The sequence below is a fragment of the Salmo salar genome, chromosome ssa24 (assembly GCF_905237065.1).
Source record: "Salmo salar chromosome ssa24, Ssal_v3.1, whole genome shotgun sequence".
NCBI classification, from domain to species: Eukaryota; Metazoa; Chordata; class Actinopteri; order Salmoniformes; family Salmonidae; genus Salmo; species Salmo salar.
In genome coordinates, this window is record NC_059465.1 from 20,506,712 (window position 1) to 20,531,875 (window position 25,164).

Below are 25,164 nucleotides of genomic sequence, written 5' to 3' on the forward strand. Positions count from 1 at the left end.
ATTGTGCAATAGTGTGGCTAAAGGTAAAGATAAAAGTTGTGTAAGCAGATTTTTGTTGACACGGTTTACAAGTGAACTCTGTGCTGGGGTCCAGAAAGTTTGAGGTCTGGCTGAACTCTCACTTTGCATACTTACCAGATCATTCAAACTGCCCTCTTTCAGCCCCCATGGCCACTACTATCACAGACTCACAGAAGCCTTTCTCTTTGGACCCCTACCATGTCTCTGAGGAATTTGGCTTCATCCTCCCTTCACCCCTGGTAGGTATTTCAATAGATACCAATTGCATTTGTAATTGGTGTCAGTCAATAGTTGGTATTTGCTGAATCTCATTAGGTCTGCTGCTCCTGCTTATAGTCATTCGTTTTTGTTTGTTGAATGAAAGTAAGGGTAAAGTAAGTAGCATTGATTAATTTTAATATGTGGTTGGCAGGTTATAACTTTCTTAGCCTCACACAGTGACATTCATTTCCCAGAGACCCCAAATCAAGCTGTGTTTTTTTGTGTTGGTAGTTTGGTATTGGTATTTTTTGTCTCTCCAACCCTGTTCCTGGAGAGTTATCCATCTCTAGGTTTTTCACTCCAACCCCAGTTGTTACTAATCTGATTCTGCATATCAACCAGTTACTGTAATCATTAGAATCAGCTGGCTAGATTAGGGTTGGAGTGAAAACCTACAGGACTGTAGCTCTCCAGGAACAGGGTTGGAGAGCCCTGCTCTAGACTGCATTGGCGTTTGAATTTGGAATGCAGATGAGAGCATTCCAATCCAGGACAATACCTTGACACTTTTCAATATGACTCAATACCCTAAAGGCAGAGTTGCCGCCATACTACCAGCCCTGGATGGACATTGCCCAGCATGTTACAGAGCTCATTTACTCTCACATGCTGCGCTCCCACATTCTCAAGGTAAAGCTGTCTATACTGTAAAACTCAGCTGATCAGTAAGTAACAAGGGGTGAAATAGGGGGGAATGGAATTCTACCACCTGGTTGAATTCTACCAACTTGGTTTGGAAGACGTTAAACAGTGGAAATTAAATAGATTTATAAGTTTAACAGCTTTTGCTGACAGTTCCACACTGTTAATAACAATGTGTCATGTGTGAAGAGATGATGACAAAACATACATCTGATTTGATTATGAAGATCATTCATTTTATTGATTCATTACATAGCCTGAAGCATTTAAATATCTAACAAAGTAAAATGGGTAATGTGTAATATTTCAAGCATAGTGTATTAATAATGACTAACATTTGTACGTGATAGACTGTAGTGTCACCTCCATTTTTATACCGACTCCCTCAGATGCCCCTGCTGAACACCCAATTCCTGGAGAGCCACAGAGAGCTGCGTCTGGCCCACTTGGCCCTGAGTGTGATGACCATGGGTTACGTGTGGCAGGAGGGAGAGGATGACACAGTCAAGGTTTTTCACCAACCCTTCTTATTAAGAATATTCTGGACCTGGAGTGGGAAGAGAGACACATGTAACCGTTAGATTATTTTGGAAAAAAAGGTTTTCTTCTGAAATCACAGCAGGTGAAAAAATAGCTGATCATATTTTCTGACTATAAATCAAAGGTCAAAATATTCAGCCACTCTGGCACCTTCAGGTTTGAGATCAAATCCTCAAATAAAATAAATGTTTCTAGGTCACATGCACCGAATACAACAGGTGTTGACTACAGTGAAATGCTTACTCAAGAGCCCATTCCCAACAGTGCAGAGTTAAAAAGTAAGAGAAATATTTGCTAAATAAAAAAGGAAATAGTAACACAATAAATAACAATATCGAGGCTATAGACAAGGAGTACCAGTACCAAGTCAATGTGCAGGGGAATGAGGTAGTTGATGTAATACAGTATGTACATGTGGGTAGGGTCATAGTGACTAGGCAATCAGGATATACAGTATATTCGGAAAGTATTCAGACCCCTTTCCTTCTTACACATTTTGCTACGTTGCAGCCTTATTCTAAAATGGATTAAATGAAAAAATATATTCTCAATCTACGCACAATACCATGTAATGACAAAGTGAAAACAGATTTTTAGAAACTTTTGCAAATGTATTAAAAATAAAAAACAGAAATACGTTATTTACATACATTTTCAGACCCTTTGCTATGACATTTACATTTTAGTCATTTAGCAGACGCTCTTATCCAGAGCGACTTACAGTAGTGAATGCATACATTTCATACATTTTTTTTTTTTTTCTGTGCTGGCCCCCCGTGGGAATCGAACCCACAACCCTGGCGTTGCAAACACCATGCTCTACCAACTGAGCTACAGGGAAGACGATGAGACTTGAAATTGAGCTCAGGTGCATCCTGTTTCCATTGATCATCCTTGAGATGTTTCTACAACTTGACTGTAGTCCACTGGTGGTCAATTCAATTGATTGGACAAGATTTGGAAAGGCACACACCTGTTTATGTAAGGTCCCACAGTTGACAGCGCATGTCAGAGCAAACACAAAGCCATGAGGTTGATGGAATTGTCCTTAGAGCTCCGAGACAGGATTGTGTCGAGGCACAGATCAGGGGAAGGATACCAAAACATTTCTGCAGCATTGAAGGTCCCCAAGAACACAATGGCCTCCATTCTTAAATGGAAGAAGTTTGGAACCACCAAGACTCTTCCTAGAGCTGTCTGCTGGGCCAAACTGAGCAATCAGGGGAGAAGGGCCTTGGTCCGGAAGGTGACCAAGAACCCGATGGTCACTCTGACAGAGCTCCAGAGTTCCACTGTGGAGATGGGAGAACCTTCCAGAAGGACAACCATCTCATGCAGCAGTCCACCAATTAGGCCTTTATGGTAAATTGGCCAGACGGAAAAGGCACCTGACAGCCCACTTGGAGTTTGCCAAAAGGCACCTAAAGGACTCTCAGACCATGAGAAACAAGATTCTCTGGTCTGATGAAACCAAGATTGAACTCTTTGGCCTGAATGCCAAGGGGCACATCTGGAGGAAACCTGGCACCATCCCTACGGTGAAGCATGGTAGTGACAGCATCATGCTGTGGGGATGTTTTTCAGAGGCAGGGAAAGTGAGACTAGTCCGGCTCGAAGGAAAGATTAACGGAGCAAAGTACTGAGAGATCCTTGATGAAAACCTGATCCAGAGTGCTCAGCACCTCAGACTGGGGCGAAGGTTTACCTTCCAACAGGACAACGACCCTAAGCACACAGCCAAGACAATGATGGAGTATCTTCGAGACAGGTCTCTGAATGTCCTTGAGTGGCCCAGCCAGATCCCGGACTTGAATCTGATCAAACATCTCTGGACAAAACTGAAAATAGCTGTGGAGCGACGCTCCCCATTCAACCTGACAGAGCTTGAGAGCATCTGCAGAGAATAATGGGATCTGAATACTTTCCGAATGCACTGTATAATAAACAGTAGCAGCAGAATATGTGAAATGTGAAAGTGTGTCTACGCGTGAGTGTGAGTGTGTGTATGTGTGTGTATGTGTGTGTGTGGCGTCAATATGCGTGCGTGTGTGTTTTGTGTGTGTGAGCGTATGTAGTGTGTGTGTGAGTTGGAATGTCAGTGTAGTAGAGTCTAGGGAATGTGTGTGTGTGTGTGTGTGTGTGTGTGTGTGTGTGTGTGTGTGTGTGTGTGTGTGTGTGTGTGTGTGTGTGTGTGTGTGTGTGTGTGTGTGTGTGTGTGTGTGTGTGTGTGTGTGTGCAGTGTGTGTGAGTGAGTGTGTGGGTAGAGTCTAGTGAGTGTGTGTGTATAGTGTGTGTGAGTGTGTGGGTAGAGTCTTGTGAGTGTGTGTGTGTGTGTGTGTGTGTGTGTGTGTGTGTGTGTGTGTGTGTGTGTGTGTGTGTGTGTGTGTGTGTGTGTGTGTGTGTGTGTGTGTGTGTGTGTGTGTGTGTGTGTGTGTGCAGTGTGTGGGTAGAGTCTTGTGAGTGTGTATGTGTGTAGTGTGTGTGGGTAGAGTCTAGTGAGTGAGTGTGTGTGTGTGTGTGTGTGTGTGTGTGTGTGTGTGTGTGTGTGTGTGTGTGTGTGTGTGTGTGTGTGTGTGTGTGTGCAGTGTGTGTGAGTGTGTGGGTAGAGTCTAGTGAGTGTGTAGTGTGTGTGCGAGTGTGTGGGTAGAGTCTAGTGAGTGTGTATGTGTGTAGTGTGTGTGGGTAGAGTCTAGTGAGTGTGTGCGTGTGTGTTTTGTGTGTGTGAGCGTATGTAGTGTGTGTGTGAGTTGGAGTGTCAGTGTAGTATGTGTGAGGGTGTTGGTAGAGTCTAGGGAATGTGTGTGTGTGTGTGTGTGTGTGTGTGTGTGTGTGTGTGTGTGTGTGTGTGTGTGTGTGTGTGTGTGTGTGTGTGTGTTGTGAGTGTGTGTGTGGGTAGAGTCTTGTGTGTGTGTGTGTGTGTGTGTGTGCAGTGTGTGTGTGTGTGTGTGTGTGTGTGTGTGTGTGTGTGTGTGTGTGTGTGTGTGTGTGTGTGTGTGTGTGTGTGTGTGTGTGTGTGTGTGTGTGTGTGTGTGTGTGCAGTGTGTGTGAGTGTGTGGGTAGAGTCTAGTGAGTGTGTAGTGTGTGTGCGAGTGTGTGGGTAGAGTCTAGTGAGTGTTTGTGTATAGTGTGTGTGAGTGTGTGGGTAGAGTCTAGTGAGCATGTTTTGTGTGTGTGAGCGTATGTACAGTAGTGTGTGTTTGTCTGGGTAGAGTCTAGTGAGTGTGCATAGAGCATTTGCAAGTAAGGCAGTGCAAAACGATAAAGGAATATATAATAAAGGGGGTCAATGTAAATAGTCTGGGTAGACGCTGGGCATAGAAGCTGTTCAGGTGCCATTTGGTTACAGACTTGGCACTCCAGTACCGCCTGGTACAGAGGTCCTGGATTGCAGGGAGTTTGGCCCCAGTGATGTACTACCCTCTGTAGCACCTTGCGGTCAGATGCCAAGCAGTTGCCATACCAAGCGGTGATGCAGCCAGTCAAGATGCTCTCAATGGTGCAGCTGTAGAACATTTTGAGCATCTGAGGGCCAATGCCAAATCTTTGCAGTCTCCTGAGGGGGAAGAGACGTTGTCATACCCTCTTCACAACTGTGTTGGCGTATTTGTACCATGATAGGTCCTTAGTGATGTGGACACCGAGGAACTTGAATCTATCGACCCGCTCTACTACAGCCCCGTTGAATGTAAATAGGGGCGTGTCCGGCCTTCCGTTTCCTGTAGTCCTCGATAAGCTCCTTTATTTTTCTGACATTGAGGGAGATGATGTTGTCCTTGCACCACACTGCCAGGTCTCTGACCTCCTCCCTAAAGGCTGTCTCATCGTTGTCAGTGATCAGACCTTCAAAATCCCAATCCAATCAAATCAAATTGTATTTGTCACATGCGCCGAATACAACAGGTGTAGACCTTACAGTGAAATGTTTACTTACTTGCAGTTTTAGGAAGAGATAAGAATAACACATAATTAAAGTGCAGCAGTAAATAACAATAGCAGGGCTATATACAGGGGGTACCGGTACAGAGTCAATGTGCGGGGGCACCGGTGTTGAGGTAATCAAGGTAATATGTACATGTAGGTAGTGTTATTAAAATGACTATGCATAGATAATAACAGAGAGTAGCAGCAGCGTAGGGTGGCAATGCAAATAGTCTGGGAAGCCATTTGATTAGATGTTCAGGAGTCTTATGGCTTGGGGGTAGAAGCTGTTTAATAGCCTCTTGGACATAGACTTGGCACTCCGGTACCGCTTGCCGTGCAGTAGCAGAGAGAACAGTCTATGACTAGGGTGGCGGGAGTCTTTGACAATTGTTAGGGCCTCCCTCTGACAACGCCTGGTATAAAGGTCCTGGATGGCAGGAAGCTTGGCCCCGGTGATGTACTGGGCTGTACGCACTACCCTCTGTAGTGCCTTGCGGTCAGAGATCGAGCAGTTGCCATACCAGGCAGTGATGCAACCCATCAGGATGCTCTCGATGGTGCAGCTGTAAAACCTTTGAGTAGCTGAAGACCCATGCCAAATCTTTTCAGTCTCCAGAGGGGCAATAGTTTTGTCATGCCCTCTTCATGACTGTCTTGGTGTGCTTGGACCATGTTAGTTTGTTGGTGATGTGGACGCCAAGGAACTTGAAGCTCTCAACCTGCTCCACTGCAGCCCCGTCGAGGATAATGGGTGCGTGCTCAGTCCTCCTTTTCCTGTAGTTCACAATCATCTCCTTTGTCTTGAACACGTTGAGGGAAAAGTTTTTGTCCTGGCACCACACGGTCAGGTCTCTGCCCACCTCCCTATAGGCTGTCTCATCGTTGTCGTTGATCAGGCCTGCCACTGTTGTGTCATCGGCAAACTTAATGATGGTGTTGGAGTCGTGTGTGGAATCTACAAAGACAGCTTGTTGGAATCATCTTGTTGGAATCACAACACAACCACCGTTGTGTTGTTGGCAAACTTAATGATTATGTTGGAGTCGTGCGTGGCCACGCAGTCATGGGTGAACAGGGAGAACAGGAGGGGACTGAGCATGTTCCCTGAGGGGCCCCCGTGTTGAGGGTCAGCGTGGCGGATGTGTTGTTGCCTACCCTCACCACCTGGGAGTGGTCTATCAGGAAGTCTAGGATCCCGTCCCAGGGTCCTTAGCTTAGTGATGAGCTTGGAGGGCACTATGTTGTTGAACGCTGAGCTGTAGTCAATGAACAGCATTCTCACATAGGTGTTCCTTTTGTACAGGTGGGAAAGGGCCGTGTGGATTGCAATAGAGATTGCGTCATCTGTGGATCTGTGCGAATTGGTGATGGTAGCAGGTATATGAAGAGCAACAGATCATTACTAGATCCATGCACATTAGGGACTTACTGTATGTACATTGGCTATCTGTAAACATAACCCCAGTCATCATATAATGCACTGAATATCAGCTGTTATATAACAGCAAGTCCCTCTGATATGAACTCTTATCTCCCATAAGATGCTTCCCCGCAACCTGGCCATTCCATACTGTGAGGTGTCTCAGCGCCTAGGACTTCCTCCCATCCTTACCCATGCAGACGCAGTACTGGCTAACTGGAAGAAGAGGGATCCACAGGGGTAAGATTAGAATACTCACGGGTCTCCTGTTATACAATTCTACTTTTGTCTGTCAGTGATATTTAAGGAAAATGTGTTTATTTTTCATGTCACCACCTCATCTTCCATACCAGACTGTTTGACATGGAGTAAGTATCGTCTTGAATAACTGATTCCAACAAGCTGTCTTTGTAGATTCTACACATTCCAATAGTCTTTGCTTGTTAGCTAATGCAATTTGAAAATCTCATAAATAGTTTGCTGGAACTTTGACTTCTTACCAGCTGTCATTGTGGCCTTGGTGATAGTTGTTGTTTTCATCGCTTTCCCAGGAACTTGGAGCTGCTTGTCACGCTGCCTGGTGGGGACAGTGTGAGAGGGTTCTTCATGGTCACTCTGCTAGTGGAGCTGGCTGCAGTGCCAGCCATTAAGGTGAAGGCCTCTCCTGAAACACACAAAGAGCTGTATAATGTGCAGTTGGTCACACATGTATTGCACATTCTGAGAAGGACAGGCATGAGACCGTCAGAGGAAACAGTGGTCTTTTAGTTGTGACTAGTAAAGACAAAATAGACAAGACACACAAATAAAAATACTACAGTAGATCACATAACTGAGCAGATAATATCCATAGTACTATGTTGATTTCTGATGCTTTGTTGTGTTTCAGAGTATTCCTTTGGTTATTAATGGGGTCCAGTGCGGTGATGTTGAGACTGTAACCAGAGCACTAGAAGAATTCAGCCAGGCAATGCAGGGCATGACAGATGCACTTAAACTGATGCATGGTACTACAGCTGAAACAGATGAGATGTTTTACTGCATTGACATTCAGTCCAGTTCACCTGCATTCTCAGCATATAGATGTCTCTTATGTTGTTCCAGTGTATGTCAAACCAGAAGTCTTCTATGGCATTATGAGGATCTATCTGTCTGGGTAGGTACTGAATACCCCTAGGGCTAGACGACATAAAATTAGTTTTTATGTCTGACAAAAGTTAGACGCATATAATATACATGTAATTTATGACTATATACTGAGAATACCAAACATTAGGAACACCTTCCTAATATAGAGTTTCCCTCAGAACAGCCTCGATTTGTCTGGGCATGGACTCTATAAGGTGTCGAAAGCATTCCACAGGGAAGCTGGCGCATGTTGACTCCAATGCTTCCCATAGTAGTGTCAAGATGGTTGGATGTGCTTTGGGTGGTGGACCATTCTTGATACACACGGGAAACTGTTGAGCGTGAAAAACCCAGCAGCATTTCAGTTCTTGACACAAGCCAGTGTGCCTGGCAGCTACTACGATACCCTGTTCAAAGGCACTTACATCTTTTGTCTTGCCCATTCATCCTCTGAATGTCACACATACACAATCCATGTCTCATTTGTCTCAAGGCTTAGATATCCTTCTTTAACCTGTCACCTCCCCTTCATCTACACTGATTGAAGTGGATTTAACACGTGACATCAATGAGGGATCAGAGCTTTCACCTGGATTCACCTGGTTAGTCTATGTCATGGAAAGAACAGGTGTTCTTAATGTTTTTGTATACTCAGTGTATTATATACCTGTATGTGTGTTGGTCAGGTGGAAAGACAACTCCTCCATGCCAGCTGGGTTGGTGTATGAGGGCGTCCAGGCAGAGCCTATGGAGTATTCTGGTGGGAGTGCTGCCCAGAGCAGTCTCCTGCACTGCTTTGATGAGCTGCTGGGTGTCAAACATGAAGCAAAGAGTGGTAAGAAAGCAAAGGTCCAGAAGAGTCAGTGCATAGAAAAAATATTACCACACAAAAATCCATTAATGGCTGCATTAACATACTTTTTAAAAGGCCTTTTCTTATGTAATAAGGAAATGTTCACTTAGAACCACAAAGAGTTGTAACATGTCCCGTGTTATACAGACGTCTCCAAAATGTTTTGGCATGGCATTTTATTCTACATAGACATATTTTTTATACTTAGGTATCCTAAAGACGTCATTTCCAGTGAGGGTGAATGTGCTATCTACTTGTACAGGTGCCTTTCTGACCCGTATGAGGAACTACATGCCCCCTTCCCACAAGCGTCTGATCCAGGACATCTCTCTGCAGCCCTCCCTGCGAGGCTTTGTCCAGCAGCAGGCCTGTGGGGGGCTGACCGAATCCTTCCAGCTCTGTGTGACCAAGCTGCTTGCCCTCCGCAGCTACCACATCAACGTGGTCAGCCGCTTTATCACTGTGCCCGCTGCCCGTGCCCGACAGCTCCGAAACCAGGGGAACATTTCCCAGGAGGAGACTGTCAGCAGGGCGCCCACGGCACTGGAGGAGACGGGCACCGGAGGCTCAGGCATCATGAGCTTCCTAAAGACTGTAAGGGACCGCACACGGGACGTCTCAATTTAAACCATCAGTGTTGGATTCCATTAAATGCAACCACTAATTTCTTAATTTAATCTAAAATAGAATGCAAAATATGTATCAGATGACTAGTCCAGACCGACTGTGCTCATATCACAATCCCCAATTCCTGCATGAGAGTCAGAAAACTCTCATGCAAGAAATCTCGCACTTACAGTGCATTCGGAAAATATTCAGACACCTTGACTTTTTCTACATTTTGTTATGTTTAAGTATTATTCTAGAATTGATTAAATAATAAAAAACTGAAATATTACATTTACGTAAGTATTCAGACCCTTGTTTAAGCACATTTGGCAGTGATAACAGCATTGAGTCTTCTTGGGTATGACACTACAAGATTGGCACACCTGTATTTGGGGAGTTTCTCCCATTCCTCTCTGCAGATCCTCTCAAGCTCTGTCAGGTTGGATGGGAGCGTTGCTGCACAGCTATTTTCAGGTCTCTCCAGAAATGTTAGCTCGGGTTCACTCAAGGACGTTCAGAGACTTTTCCCGAAGCCACTTCTGCATTGTCTTGGCTGTGTGCTTAGGGTCGTTGTCCTGTTGGAAGGTGAACCTTCACCCCAGTTTGAGGTCTTAAGCGCTCTGGAGCAGGTTGTCATCAAGGATCTCTTTATACTTTGCTCTGTTCATCTTTGCCTCAAGCCTGACTAGTCTCACAGTTCCTGCCGCTGAAAAACATCCCCACAGCATGATGCTGCCACCACCATGCTTCACCGTAGGGATGGTGCCAGGTTTCCTCCAGATGTGACTCTTGGCATTCAGGCCAAAGAGTTCAATCTTGGTTTCATCAGACCAGATGCCTTTTGGCAAACTCCAAGCGTGCTGTCAGGTGTATTTTACTGAGGAGTGTCTTCCGTCTGGCCACTCTACCATAAAGGCCTGATTGGTGGAGTTCTGCAGAGATAGTTGTCCTTCTGGAGGGTTCTCCCATCTCCACAGTGGAACTATCTGGAGTTCTGTCAGAGTGACCATTGGGTTCTTGGTCACCTCCCTGACCAAGGCCCTTCTTCTCCGATTGCTCAGTATGGCCCGGCGGCCAGCTCTGGGAAGAGTCTTGGTGGTTCCAAACCTCTTCCTTTTAAGAATGATGGAGGCTACTGTGTTCTTGGGGACCTTCAATGACGCAGAAATGTTTTGGTACCCTTCAGATCTGTGCATCAACACAATCCTGTCTCGGAGCTCAACCGACAATTCCTTCGACCACGTCCTGTTTGGGAGTTTTTGCAAAATAAGTAATTTGAAGGTCCCTGCAATTGATCATCATAACTAACATAAAAAAAGTTACAATGAAACTTCCACTGTCAGCAAAGAGCAGGTGTCCTAAGGTCTGCAGTACCCAGAGACACCAGAGTAGGGCACTGAAGTGACAGCATGCCGAGAGAGAGAGGAGAGAGAGAGGAGAGAGAGAGAGAGAGAGCGAGAGAGAGAGAGACCACTTGCTATGTACATCAGATAACTGAGGAAATGGACAGTCCACACCTTCCATCATTATTATTAGTATGGTCCTGTTGAGGCACGTGTTCTGGCTTATGTTTTCATCTTCTGTTTGACGATAATGGGATGGACGAAAGCATCACACCAAATTCCATCAGAGACATGCCATTTAAGCAAGGAGTGTAAAGTGTTTAGGAACAACAGGCTTATTCTTAAAATGTCTGTAGTCATTGTGTATACAATTTATTTCCAAGTAGGGCACTAACATTTTTAGCACAGTGGATATAAACTGCCATTGTCAGTCCTCTATATAAAGGTGTGTTATCTCCATCAGGGAGTTATTTCAGAACACAATGCAGTGGAGTGAAGCTCCATCAGTTACCAGAGATATTCCTTCACTCCTCCAGACCAGCGCTCCTCCTGCCCACATACGCCCCTCACATGCCCCAGCTGTCACTTCCTGGAGTGATAGAGCATGGAATACCCAAAGAAATAAAGAGCTAGATTGTGCCATGAATGGCCTCTGTGCCATGGCATTATCTTCACATTTCCTGGCTCGCCTCCATTGGCGTTTCATTACAATAACTGTCATGCACCATCAGATAAAGCTGGTGATGTGTGTCAATCTGCCATGGAAATCCAATTCCACAAACCTGACCGATCTATCTTACCCTCCCTCTTCTCCCACATACTGAATAGGGAGGACATGCAAAAACAAGAGATTGTCATTGAGGGGAAATTGATATCAGGCGTATGTCCCAAAAGCCATGGTTTTATGGGCTGTATACTAGTTATTTTTCACTAAACAAGCAAACAGAGAAGGAAAGAGCTCCTTTACTTACTCACACATACCTCTTTTACAATCGGAGAAACTGAGTAGTAAACATGACAGGAAGGGAGGGACGGTCAGACAGACAGACATACAGGAGAGTAGAGTAGAGTAGAGAATAAGAAGGGAGGGAGAGCATTGGGTGGCGAAAAAGAAAATACTGCACTCACATGTCGCAGTGATCTGATTAGAGCCCTCTTCTGCAGCCAAAGCAAATAATCCCTTCCTTATTACCTCAGCGTGGAGGAGTCCCTGACAACCCTCCAGTAAACATTGGCCATCTCTAAGGATCTGTTCATTGTGTGTCCGGGCCTGTTGGGCCTGTCTGTCACGTGGGAGAGGGTTCAGTGGATCTTACAACAGTGTCCGGTTTCGGGGGACGTGATATACAAACACAAACACACACAAAAACATACACACACCCTTCATTCTTTCATATGTTGTTCATTCAAGGTGAGTCCATTGTATTGCCTATGTTGTTATAAAACATTTGTGATCACAATGGAAAAACTACATGGTGAAACCCCACTATGGCCATGGAAATCAACCTAGAGCTGGGGGATTCATTGGTCTCTGTCCTCACTCCTGTAACAGCTGTCAAACCTCCATAAGATAATGTCAATTTAGTAATATTGCTGTTAATGATTTTATTGCACTGTATTAAACAACCTGGAAACTTGAATATCACAATCAGTTATATTACAAACAAGGAGACAAAACTGCTTTTATGATTCACCTTTGGAGTTGATGAAAGGTTTCCAAGATATTTTTTCCAGTTGTTATAAAATGAGCCATCGTTGGAAGAGAGAAGAATAAATGTAATTCAAGGCGCCTCCCCTCACGAGGTTAGTAGGAGCCTGAGCACGTCAGGGCCTTTTGTCTTAAAGGTTAACAGAGCCACGATCAGAGTGACGAGCATAGCGGCTCACACTGACACCACTAGAGAGTGACTCACTGGCCAGGTGTGGAACAGAAACAGTGGCAATGATTTGATTCGATTTATTAGGATCCCTATTAGCCAACGCCAATGGCGACAGTTAGTCTTACTTGGGCCCAATATATAAGGAACAATATATTACAGACAAAATACTTCACCATTTCCATACATTTAAAAACATTAACATGTAGTTTGTGTGTGGATCTATCAGGTACATGTCAGTACATACATGTCAGTACATACACACAACAAGTAGGTCACGTGCCATGAGGTGTTGCGTTATTTGTTTTTTTTAAACCAATGGGTCACACACACTCACACATCCGCACGTCCTCACACATGTGCACAGTCAAACACACACACACACACACACACACACACACACACACACACACACACACACACACACACACACACACACACACACACACACACACACACACACACACACACACACACACACACACACACACACACAGTCATAACACCCGTGACTACCCGCATGTTCCTGTGTCTGGCCTGTAGCCAGAGATTCCCCTGTGCACCACCACACGTCCCACTGCTGGCTGTCCACCTCCCTCCTGCTCCACTGATTGACTTCCTCTTCCACTAAAGGTTGTCTCTAATGTCACCTTCCCTGATGGCGCCCACACAATCATGTTATCAACAGCTTCTCATCCGTGTTTTTAACAAACTTACAGGAAGCTCTCGGGGGCTCTCCAGCATGGAGAGGGAATGTCCATCTATCCATCAATCTCTCTTTCTCTCGCTCTCACTCTCTCTGACACACACCCCCACCCCACACGCCTACGAGTACTGTACATGCAGATACACTAAAAGATACAGAGCTTGATATGGAGAGAATGACTGAGAGTTAAAGTAGAAACTGAGCAGATTACACAGCAGGTAATTGAACATAAACACCAATCAACTATGTATGAGGGTGATGAATTTGCAAACACTCAGGAACCATTAGGCTGTGTTCACACATCTGCCTGTTCAAAACCCAGCTAAGAGCAGTCCTGTTGAGCCTGTGCTTCAGTTGAGTGACAGCTGTTTGGATCTGTGGCCCTTTAACACAAGGCTTTAAGAATACACTACATGACCAAAAGTATGTGGACACCTGCTCGTCGAACATCTCATTCCAAAATCATGGGCATTAGTATGGAGTTGGTCCCCCCTTTGCTGCTATAACATCCTCCACTCTTCTGGGAAGGCTTTCCAGTAGATGTTGGAACATTGCTGTGGGGACTTGCTTTCATTCAGACACAAGAGCTTTAGTGAGGTCAGGCACTGATGGGGTTGAGGTCAGGGCTCTGTGCAGGCCAGTCAAGTTCTTCCACACCGATCTCGACAAACCATTTCTGTATGGAGCTCGCTTTGTGCACGGGGGCATTATCATGCTGAAACAGGAAAGAGCCTTCCCCAAACTGTTGCCACAAAGTTGGAAGCAAAGAATCATCTAGAATGTTATTGTACTGTATGCTGTAGTGTTAAGATTTCCCTTCATTCCCTAGACCATTATTCCTCCTCCACCAAACTTTGCAGTTGGCGCTATGCATTGGGGCAGGTAGTGTTCTCCTGACATTCGCCAATTTCAGATTCGTCCGTCGGACTGCCAGATGGTGAAGCGTGACTCATCACTCCAGAGAACGCGTTTCCACTGCTCCAGAGTCCAATGGCGTCAAGCTTTACACCACTCCAGCCGTTGCTTGGCATTGTGCATGGTGATCTTAAGCTTATGTGCGGTGGCTTGGCCATGGAAACCCATTTCATGAAGCTCCCGACAAACAGTTATTGTGCTGACATTGCTTCCAAAGACAGTTTGGAGTGTTGCAACCGATGACAGATGTTTTTTAAGTGCTACGCTCTTCAGCACTCGGCGGTACCATTCTGTGAGCTTGTGTGGCTTACCACTTCGTGGCTGATCCGTTGTTGCTCCTAGACCTTTCCACTTCACAATAACAGCACTTACAGTTGAACGGGCAGCTCTAGCAGGGCAGAAATTTGATGAACTGACTTGTGACAATCTATGACGGTGCCACATGGAAAGTCACTGAGCTCTTCAGGAAAGCCATTCTACTGCCAATGTTTGTTTTTGGAGATTGCATGGCTGTGTACTCGATTTTATACACCTGTCAGCAACGGTGTATAAAATTTGAAGGGGTGTCCAAATACTTTTGTATATATAGTGTACGTCCCTGTGCATATTGGGGCTGATTCCGACCCGAGTTAAGTGTTCGTAAATGGAGCGTAATTCCCTTTTTGTGAACTGTTCTCTCTATGCGTATTCTGACCTTGAACTTAATTACGAATGAGAATAGCATGCTATTCGCCCACTATTCATCTGGGATGGAGATCTAAGAAATAAAGTGGCGGAGGTGTGTGGTTCCCTGTGGCTCAGTTGGTGGAGCATGGTGTTTGCAATGCCAGGGTTGTGGGTTTGATTCCCAAGGGGGGCCAGTACAAAAATAAATAAAAAAATTACAAAAATGCGTGAAATTAAATGTATGAAATGTATGCATTCACTACTGTAAGTCGCTCTGGATAAGAGCGTCTGCTAAATGACTAAAATGTAAATGTGTGTCAAGGTCAGCCATATTCTAACCTTGACTTAATTCCCTCATAATTACACCACCTTTATGTGCGAGAAACCTTGAATAAGGTCGAGCGAACCTACCGGTTCCATGTGGAAAATGAATCTACTTCATTTTTCCTGATAGAAATAACAGCATTCTACATGCACTGTAATTTATAAATATATAAGAGCTATTGATAAGAGCTAGGTGAATGAGTAATCCGTTTGGAAACAGGGATTGTAAATACACAATTGTTTTTATGAGCCCTGGAGGCGAATGTGAAACCAGTCATACGGAAACAAACGGAAAATCATATCAGCATGACAGGTATTACGGCCCCTTTTCCACAGTGAAGCAGGCTATAATTAGCTGTGCAGTTATTCAGAATTTTTATTGTGTGCCCTCAAAATTATGAGACACAAGTTATAGGGCTGAACCTGCCGAGTTGATGTATGAGTTGATCTATGTTTTAATTATATGCCCAGGCTTTTCTCTATTTTATTTTACAATTTGTAACATGCTAAATATTAGCTACTATCCAGAGCCACCGTCAGTAATAGGCACATACATTTATAACTCTCACTTCAGTGTTAGTTTTCTTCCAATTGTAGCATACATTTAGCCTCATTCCATTCCATTCCATTCCGTTTACTTTTCATTCCTCTGTCACGTCTGTGTGGATGATCCTGAGGGTTGCTAGCTTTAGTCGATTATATTAGGCTAACATTGGGACTTGTAGTCTATTTGAATCATTATGGAACTCAGACCACACATAACCGTTACAGTGCCTTCAGAAAGTATTCACACCCCTTGACTTTTCCACATGTTGTTGTAGTACAGCCTGAATTTAAAATGTATTAAATGTAGGTTTTGCGTCACTTCCATACACACAATACCCCATAATGTCAAAGTCAAATTATTTATTTTCAAATGATTACAAATTCATAAAAAATGAAAAGCTAAAATGTCTTAAGTCAATAAGTATGCTACCCTTTTGTTATGGCAAGCCTAATAATAACTTCAGGAGTAAACATTTGCTTAACAAGTCACATAATAAGTTCACTCTGTGGACTCACTCTGTGTGCAATAATAGTGTGTAACAGGATTTTACAATGACTACCTCAGCTTTGTACCCCACACATACAATTATCTGTAAGGTCCCTCAGTTGAGCAGTGAATTTCAAACAAAGATTCAACCACAAGACCAAGAAGGTTTTCCAATGCCTCGCAAAGCAGGGCACCTATTGGTAGATGGGTAAAAATGGATAATGCAGACATGGAATGTCCCTTTGAGGTTATTAATTACACTTTGGGTGGTGTATTAATACACCCAGTCACCAGAACGATACATAAGGTAAGTCTACATGACAACCACTGAGAAGTGCATAAGAAGGGCATGTGTAGGAAAGGCATACATTTCTTAAATCGGAATTGGCCCCATAGAGCATAATGCTTATTGCTCTGATCAGGCATCCTACAGTAACATTGCATTACGCATGTCAATTCCTTAAACCTCCAGCAAGTAATATTGTATAGGAAAAACTATACGGATCTACAAACAACTGAAAAAGCAGCTGAGTGTAGTATATTACCTTGATGATACATGATAATGGCGAAAAGTGTGATAATAAACCCTATGACAGGAGAAGGATGGAGAGGTTCTAACTCCAGACAGAGAAAAGACACATGGTGGTGCACACACAGTCAAGAACATTGTGTACTGTAGGACACACTGTACAGTTAGCTTTTCTGCGTGGGATAAACCTCATTAATCCATAGTGATGTTTTATTTATGTAAGGGATGGGTTCTTTGGAGTGGAGCTTCCCTGGGAAAACATTCCTCTTCCTCCCAGGGGATTGGGACTAGTCCGCCGTGCCACGACAGAATCAGGATGGGGGGGGGGCAGCACACACCAGGACAACCAGGACACGAGGGTGTAAGAGAAGTGCACTTCAGGTACACTGTAGCCCTGGAGACCCAGAGGAGAAGACCACATCTGTTGATGCACTCTTATCCAACTCCATAAGTATCCTCGCATTCAAAGAGCACATTCATGAGTACAGTGTGATAATAGTAGCTTGATACTTGGTACATTGGTTAGACAAGGCCAAGCTTTGTAAACACACATAGCTCAAGTATAGCTGAAGTCGCTCCTCTGTGGTTGTATGTATTGTGCTACCACCGCTATATTTGATGTATGTCGTACTAGTAGGTCTCTGCTCTTCCTTCAGAGGCCCCCTGGACAATTCCTAAGGTCATGGAAACACATATTTACAGAGAACTCTAAGTTATTACAACATGTTCTGCCAAATCATGTCCGCCACTCAGGCCAAACACAACCAAAATAAAACTCAAAACTCAAATATTATGCCATGCAATATACAAGTCCCTGAATTTGGAAACCAAATATTGTGACTTACTACAGTGATATAAGCATATTACAAAATCGTAAAAAAAAATATTAAGCAAATTATTTGCAGAAGAGAGCATGAGAGATCCAACTGAAATATTGGTTCAAGACTGAAGTTATTTCTTCAACTAGCCACCCACGATGTACTCTTCATGTACAGTATTTAGTATATTTTAAAATCATGTACTGGATACCTAAATGATATGCCCTGAGAAAAAAATGTGGTATATGCTTAAAAGGAGACATGGAAAAGGAGGATCTCTTTTTAACCTGCTGTGCAGTGGGATAAGTCAGGGTCACACAGAGAGATTCTTGGTTGTCTTAAAAAAATCTACTTTGAAGCAAAAGTATACACCGCACACACATGGTTATGGGCTTAAAAAAACAAGACACCTGTACCAGGTCAGATAAAACGTATTCAATTTTGAGTTATCATCCCAATATTACACTGTATGTACATCACAGAAGACTGAAATATAACAAAACTGTTTGACATAGAAACACCAAGTTTTTTATCAGAAAAATAAATAAATATCTTTATTAAATATTAATAACATTCTACCCATGAGGCCAAATAGGTCATTGACTGCAGGAAAGGGGTACAGAATAAATATTCAGTGTTTAACTAAAGGATCATACCCTTTTTTTCAATTTTCACCTAAAATGACATACCCAAATCTAACTGCCTGTAGCTCAGGACCTGAAGCAAGGATATGCATATTCTTGATACCATTTGAAATTAAACACTTAGAATTTTGTGGAAATGTGAAATTAATGTAGGAGAATATAACACATTAGATCTGGTAAAAGATAATACATGAAAAAAACATGTGTTTTATTTATTTTTTATTCCATCATCTTTGAAATGCATGAGAAAGGCCGTTAAATGACTTAGGAGTCTAGGCGCAATTTAGATTTTGGCCACTAGATGACAGCAGTGTATATGCACCGTTTTAGACTGATCCAAAGAACTATTACTTTACTGTTCAAAATGTTGTATCAAGTCTGCCCAAATGTGCCTAATTGGTTTATTGATACATTTTCAAGTACATAAACGTGCACTCCTCAAACAATAGCATGGCATTCTTTCACTGTAATAGCTACTGTAAATTGGACAGTGCAGTTAGATTAACAAGAATTTAAGCTTTCTGCCCATATAAGACATGTCTATGTCCTGGGAAAGTTTCTTGTTACTTACAACGTCATGATAATCACATTAGCGCACATTAGCTCAACCGTCCCGCGGGGGGGACACTGATCCCGTAGAGGATTTATTAATCAAATTTGAGAATTTATGTAAGAATATATGTTATGTGTCCTTACACCTATAGACTGGCAGTTCTGCCCTGAACATTCTCCTAAATTGTTGTAAATGGAGCAGAGATGAGATGTTAGCAGAAGAATCACATGCAAGTAAATTTGGGAACACCTGGGTGTTTTTACTCATATAACGATAACCCCAAGCAAAAAAACTGCGATTGATTTTTTAAGTGCACATTTGATTATGATTTGGGGAATGATGCCCATCAATGAAGCAGAGTGAGTTCTCACAATGATGTCCACAAAACAGTTTTATTCAATTTAATAAATTCTAATGTTTATAGTATGTACAGAAACGGAACCCTCATTTAATCACCAAAGGAACTCACTCACTATTAAATATTCCTTCAAGTAAAGCTACCTTAATTTATAGCTTCCAGGGTTTTAGTCTGGCCCTCCACAGACTGTATACCACACCACACCACTCTGCCTGCCTGATATTCTGCAGCCGACACTTTCATGTTTATTGTTCTTATATTAATGAGACAATTTTCCAAAAATAATTGCCTAAAGGGATCTTCCATTGTCCAGTAATATCAAGACAGTGTGTCTAGCCAGACCTAACAGACAGATTTAAATGGCCTAATGGTCAAAATAGTAGACAAATTACCATGCTTGGTATTTGAAACTCCCCCTCTCTCTCTTGCTCTCTTTCTCTCTCTCTCTCTCTCTCTCTCTTTCTCTCACTCTACAACTCTCTCTCTCTCCCTCTCTCTCTCTCTCTCTCTCTCTCTCTCTCCTCTCTCTCTCACACACACACACACAAATACAAACACAAACACACACACACTACACAGCAGGGGCCAGGATCTTCACTTTCTAACTCCAGTCTTCAAGCAAAAAGGTCTATAAAATGTAATTACCCAGAACAGAGTCTTGTAACACGGCAGTGTACTGTGACCTGTATGCAACTTTATAATTTTTGTTACATCATAAATCCAACACTCAACTAGCTCTCCCAAATTCCGTTTATTCACTATGAGGGACAAATCAGTTTCCGACAACTTCTATAATTTAGTCCAATGTAAAAAAAAAAATTGTCAAGGTGTATCGTAGGATTAACAAAACAACAGGAGTAAAAATAGCAGTAATGACAGAACAATTTGGATCCATTTACAGCACATGGCCTTCACATAACTAGGTAGTTTACCAAGTAGTAGCAGCATGAAAGGCAGACGCTCTTTCATTGAGATGATTATGATAAAGTACATTGTCCTGCTGAGAGGGATGCTGGCTCTAATAAGCACCCCAGCTACACTATCATGGATTCTCAAGACAGTGGATCATTGTAAATACGTGTTTGTGGGAGTATTAGGCAGCTATCCTTTCATAGAGTAGATTGAAGAGTACATTTTACAGTAAATGTAAGGTTCCCAGGTACTGGAGTATCAAACATGAATACCATTGCTTGTAGAGAATTGCACTGGTCTGGTAAACATGACTAAGCACATTAAATTCCCTTGTGTTCTAGCTCCCTGACGTTTTAGTGTATACAGCAATGTGATTTTCTTGTAATTTTGCTACTTTCGAAGGAAGCGGGACAGTTAAGGTCAAACAGGTCAAACCCATTTCTAAATGCCTTCTTAGGTAATAAGTGCTTAGGCCTCATGCTGAATTTCTATGTAGCATGCTGGGTGCCATTCAAAATCACTGGGACACAAATGGATTTGACGGCTATGCTTATTCTCATTGTGAATAAAATAACAAGTCTCTCACTGCATTCTGTGTTGCTAATATATGGTTCAAATAAAGATTCTTGAGAGGAGTTCTGGGGACAAAAGGGATAAAACAGCAATCATTAGCAAAGTGGTTGGGGGTAGAGTTGTTTTTTATGGCACGGGTGAGGGGCAAGGCCTTTTTATCTTAATAGGCAGGATGCTACATACGGCTGTGTGCCAACACTGCCCAGGCTGCTGTTTTCCCACCCCTCACCCGCTGCTCTGGCACCAAGCAGGCCCGGGAGAAATTGCCCGTCATGCAGTAGCTCAGCAGCAGCTTGAAGTAGACAGTCTCACGCTTGTTTCATTAATAGAGAGGGTCGGAGGCCGGCATGTTCCAAGGAAGGCACTCCTGTTGTGTCTTCGGCTTCAAGCTAAAGAGCTGGATGTTAATTAGAGGGTTGAAAATATCATTTAGGTGGAAATTGTCTAACTAGATGCAGCACGAGTGGCCACTGTGGAGCCTCAGAGGATGCTCCCCTCACAGGCTTCTTTGTTTGATCTGCCAATTGGGATTAGTGACAGAATTAAAGTATACAGCTGAAACCCACATGAATCTACATCTCAACCTGGAAATCTAATTTGGCTAATTCCTGCAATTTCTGAGATGTTTTGGAAATATGACACCTACAATGACAGAAGCCATTTAAAAAAAGATCTGTTTTTATTGAACCTTTATTTAACTAGGCAAGTCAGTTAAGAACAAATTCTTATTTACAATGACGGCATACCCCGGCCAAACCAAACCCTAACCTGAGAGACGCTGGGCCAATTGCGCGCCACCCTATGGGACTCCCAATCACGGCTGGTTGTGATACAGCCTGGAATCAAACCAAGGTCTGTTGTGACACCTCTAACACTGAGATGCAGTGCCTTAGACCACTGCACCAGTTGGGAGCCATTAAAGGTGGAATGGAAAAAAACATCATGGGTTTTATTTCACAGGGAATTAAACGTACAGGTACCACGTTACACATGGACTTTGTGCATTTATGCCAGACAACTAATGCACATTTGAATGCATATTTTCTAAGTTACATGCTGCAGGAGCCAATGAAAGGCCAAGGCCTCGTGTTCATTCTGAGATTCAGTGAATGTAATGCGGTTGATATCAAGATAAAGAGGTTATTAAACCTCTCAGGGGAAAATAGTGCAGGTAAAGCGTCTGCAGCTCTGTGGGAGCTGATGCCATTTTTCCTGTGGAAAGGAAAATAGAGCAGCCCCTCTGTCCTCCACCGCTGGTGGGAACGTCTGTCAGCGAGGCACAGCCGGGTCACATTAACAACCAGTTTTCCCACAATCTGGCCTTTATTAGTGCTGCTAATAGCAACCCTAGAATCAGGTAGATCTGAACTGCCCCACAGAGAGAACACTGAAAACTACTTCAATTCATTGGAACTAAAAATATCTCTCCCCCGCGCTAGACATGCCAAAAGTAGCTTTTAATTCCTCGGCTACCACAAATTATATTGTTAATTTGGGCTACATAGTGTCTAGTCATATATTTGATGGATGGTATTACTTAGGAAGGCCTTTGCGAGTAAGGCTTGCCAGAAAAAAGAGAAGAAACTGTTGAGGACATCTGCAGGTCTGTGTTAAATAAGTTTATGTTCTTATTGTAGTTGACCTAGCCTTCACTATCAAAAATCATTCATATTCAGAAATATCAGAAGAAGTATTCAGAAATATCTGAAGTGTACTGAAGTTAGCAACGGTCATCAAAATTGTTAAAAGGTTTTTAAAAACAATTCTCATAAACGCAACAGTTGGACAATGGACTAAGATTTTGACTGGCTTAAACCACATAAAACATTTTACTGGCATGGACAAATAATACATGGAGTTCAGGGATTTGGGTGGAAATTCAGGTATTCAATTTATTGTCAAATGTCACTTTCTTTTTCTTAGAATGTATTTACAGATATGAAGAAAGAAACATAAAGGGGTGGAACAGGGCTGAAACCACCAAAAAATGAGCTATGTCTAGGTCTACCTGCACTCACCTGGCTGTCTAGACTGCCTCATTAATAAATACTGTTCTTGTCACGTTCTGTTGCATAATTCAAGTGTGTCAATATCAAGATATCATGGGATAAAAAAATCAACAAACTTGGCTCTAGATTACACCTACTGTATCTAAACATACTTTACATTGTTTGCGAGATCAGACATAATATCACTATAATCCAAGTATTCATTTTCGGAAGTTTATTTTATTTCAGCTCTGTATTAAATTATTACTTTTTTAAATTCCACAAAAAATGAACACCCATCAAAATAAAGTTATCTTTCATCTCTTTCTTGTGACGTAAGTGTCGATACGATGCGTTGAATCCCCGACAAAGCTTCGGCGTTCTTATCGATGCAACAGAAATACATTATATTCCATTAAGGCCATTTCAGCCATTACCGGGGTGTGTTTGACAAGTCATTACAAACATTTCCGCGGACGTAACGTTAACGGGGGGACTACAGGCACAAACAAGAGTATGAAAGACTTGCCGGAGTAAAATGAAAGTAATCAATCCAGCAAGATTTAAGTGACAAGGGGATTTTGCACCATTCAAACACAGGAAATAGATGTCTGTAAAAGACAGATCCTCAAATGAGTGGGGTATGCGCGTTGCTACTGAAGTTACATGGCCTTCGAATACAAATAAATAGATAAATACCTTTGTGTGTGCTCAAGCTCCCTGAACAAACAATGGACACATCTCAGTCTCCTGTTTGTGTTGTCTATTATATTTAGCTCATGGATTGATCAAATGTAGTTTAGTCTCACATAATTTACTCAATATATACAGTATAATGAGTAAATTATGTGTGGCTTTGCACAGCGTTAGAGTGGCTGCCAATATCTAAGAATTATTTGTTTGGCAGATGTGAGCTTCTTTGAATAAGAACATGTATCGTTAAACACACCTTGCCAAACATCCTCACTCATGACTCCTAGGAAGTCAACCATCCATGTGGCCTTCCACCACATCCGCCACCGTAATACAAAATGAGAGATGTTTGTTGAGTCACAAAGGATGAAAGGAACCACAGGGAAGTATGGCATCTTTCCCATTTACAAATTACTCATCATAGTTTTATCAGAAGCAATGTTTGACTAAAATAAAGTACAATAATCCCCTATCATTTCCTGTTTTAACCTTGCCTAGAGCCTATAATGTGTTTAATAACAGTGGTCGTCAGACAGAACATGTGCTCTCCTATACAGAACGCTTGCCAGATGATACTAGCAAGGCTATTGTTTTCTCTGGTCCTCTGACACATTGGTTACTCACTCCAAACCTTCTACTGAGACGTGGTGTCAAAGGAACATTTGTAATTACTTTTCTACCAGTTTCATACACTGCCAAACAAACACAACTCATCATTCATTACTGTGAGTATCTTTACGCAAAGAAACTTCAAAATGGCCAAACTTCCGCTACCTGTATACTTGATAAGCCAGCAGTTGCAACATATGGCTCCTATATTGCAACTCCACAATATCACCACAATCACATGTTCACACCACTCCACTGCTCCATGATCTACTTAAGGAAATCCTGAACCCCCAATGCTGTCTATAGATAGACTGGCCATGAGCCACCAGGGACCCTGACTGTTCTAGATACAGTGTAATTGTCCTGTTTTCAGCACTAAGTAAACAGGGGCTAAATCTAATGTTATCTTCATGAAGATTGTGTTTCCAGCAAGTGGAGTGCAGATAGCAGCTGCATGTCCTGGGGAGAGTGGAGACAGCCTTTGGAATGCTAATAGCCTCTGATGGGTCCAAATATGAGCAGGTGAGGATTGAGCTGCTTCCAAACACATGGGGACCCATTTAGTGAAGTTTGAAGGGGAAAGGAGATTTAAAACAGACAAGGGGGGTTGGCCATTTAAACTGTGCAGTACAATCAATATTCAATCAGGAGGGCAGAGAAGCCTCTTACAAGAGAGAATAAATATGCGTGTGAACAGAAAGTAAGTATGTGGAGGAGGAAACACAAGGGAAAACAATGCAGCAACAGCAACAGGCAGGGAAATGAAGTCAAGTGAAAAGGAAGTTCAGCAGATTCCTGTGCAAGCTGTAGATGATTAGCGTTGATGACTCTGAGTGCTCCAGAGGGCAGGTGTTCACAGGGCTAGTTTCTTGCTATTAGCTCAGCTATCTAAATATTAAGTGTACACAATGCAGTTTCTGCTGTGAATGATTCCCAAAAAGAAGCAGCAGGGAGGCTTGATAAGCAAGGAGGCCTAGGAGGCTGCACATACTGTAGTCATGAGTCAGAAAACATAACAGCGTGAGCTCACAGTTCAAATACATTCAGACACACAAAGCTAATGTTCAGAGTTCAAGGCTAATATTCCAATCCACTCTACCTTGATATTGCCGCACATTGCACATCGCTTATTACAAGCATGGGTAGGTCACTCAGGTTAATCAGGCAAATGTGACCTTTTTAATCAAAACATATACTGTACGAGTATTAAATAATTCAAATATGTTAT

At 42.8% G+C, this 25,164-nt stretch overlaps 1 protein-coding gene and 1 long non-coding RNA gene across 2 annotated transcripts; one reads left to right on the forward strand and one right to left on the reverse strand.

The window, feature by feature from the left end:
• The first annotated feature begins 70 nt into the window (after positions 1-70).
• Positions 71-9,690, forward strand: LOC106585586 (indoleamine 2,3-dioxygenase 2). Its single transcript, XM_014171962.2, has 10 exons — positions 71-260; positions 817-912; positions 1,314-1,433; positions 6,927-7,045; positions 7,159-7,173; positions 7,357-7,456; positions 7,695-7,812; positions 7,910-7,961; positions 8,620-8,768; positions 9,049-9,690. The coding sequence occupies exons 1-10, from the start codon at positions 168-170 to the stop codon at positions 9,411-9,413; spliced, it is 1,227 nt and encodes a 408-aa protein (XP_014027437.1). The 5' UTR covers positions 71-167; the 3' UTR covers positions 9,414-9,690.
• LOC106585587 (uncharacterized) lies at positions 1,134-8,787 on the reverse strand. Its single transcript, XR_001323984.2, has 3 exons — positions 8,601-8,787; positions 7,306-7,469; positions 1,134-1,471 (listed from the first exon to the last, which is right to left on the reverse strand). It is a non-coding gene; the product is annotated as an uncharacterized lncRNA (long non-coding RNA).
• Positions 9,691-25,164: the final 15,474 nt, after the last annotated feature.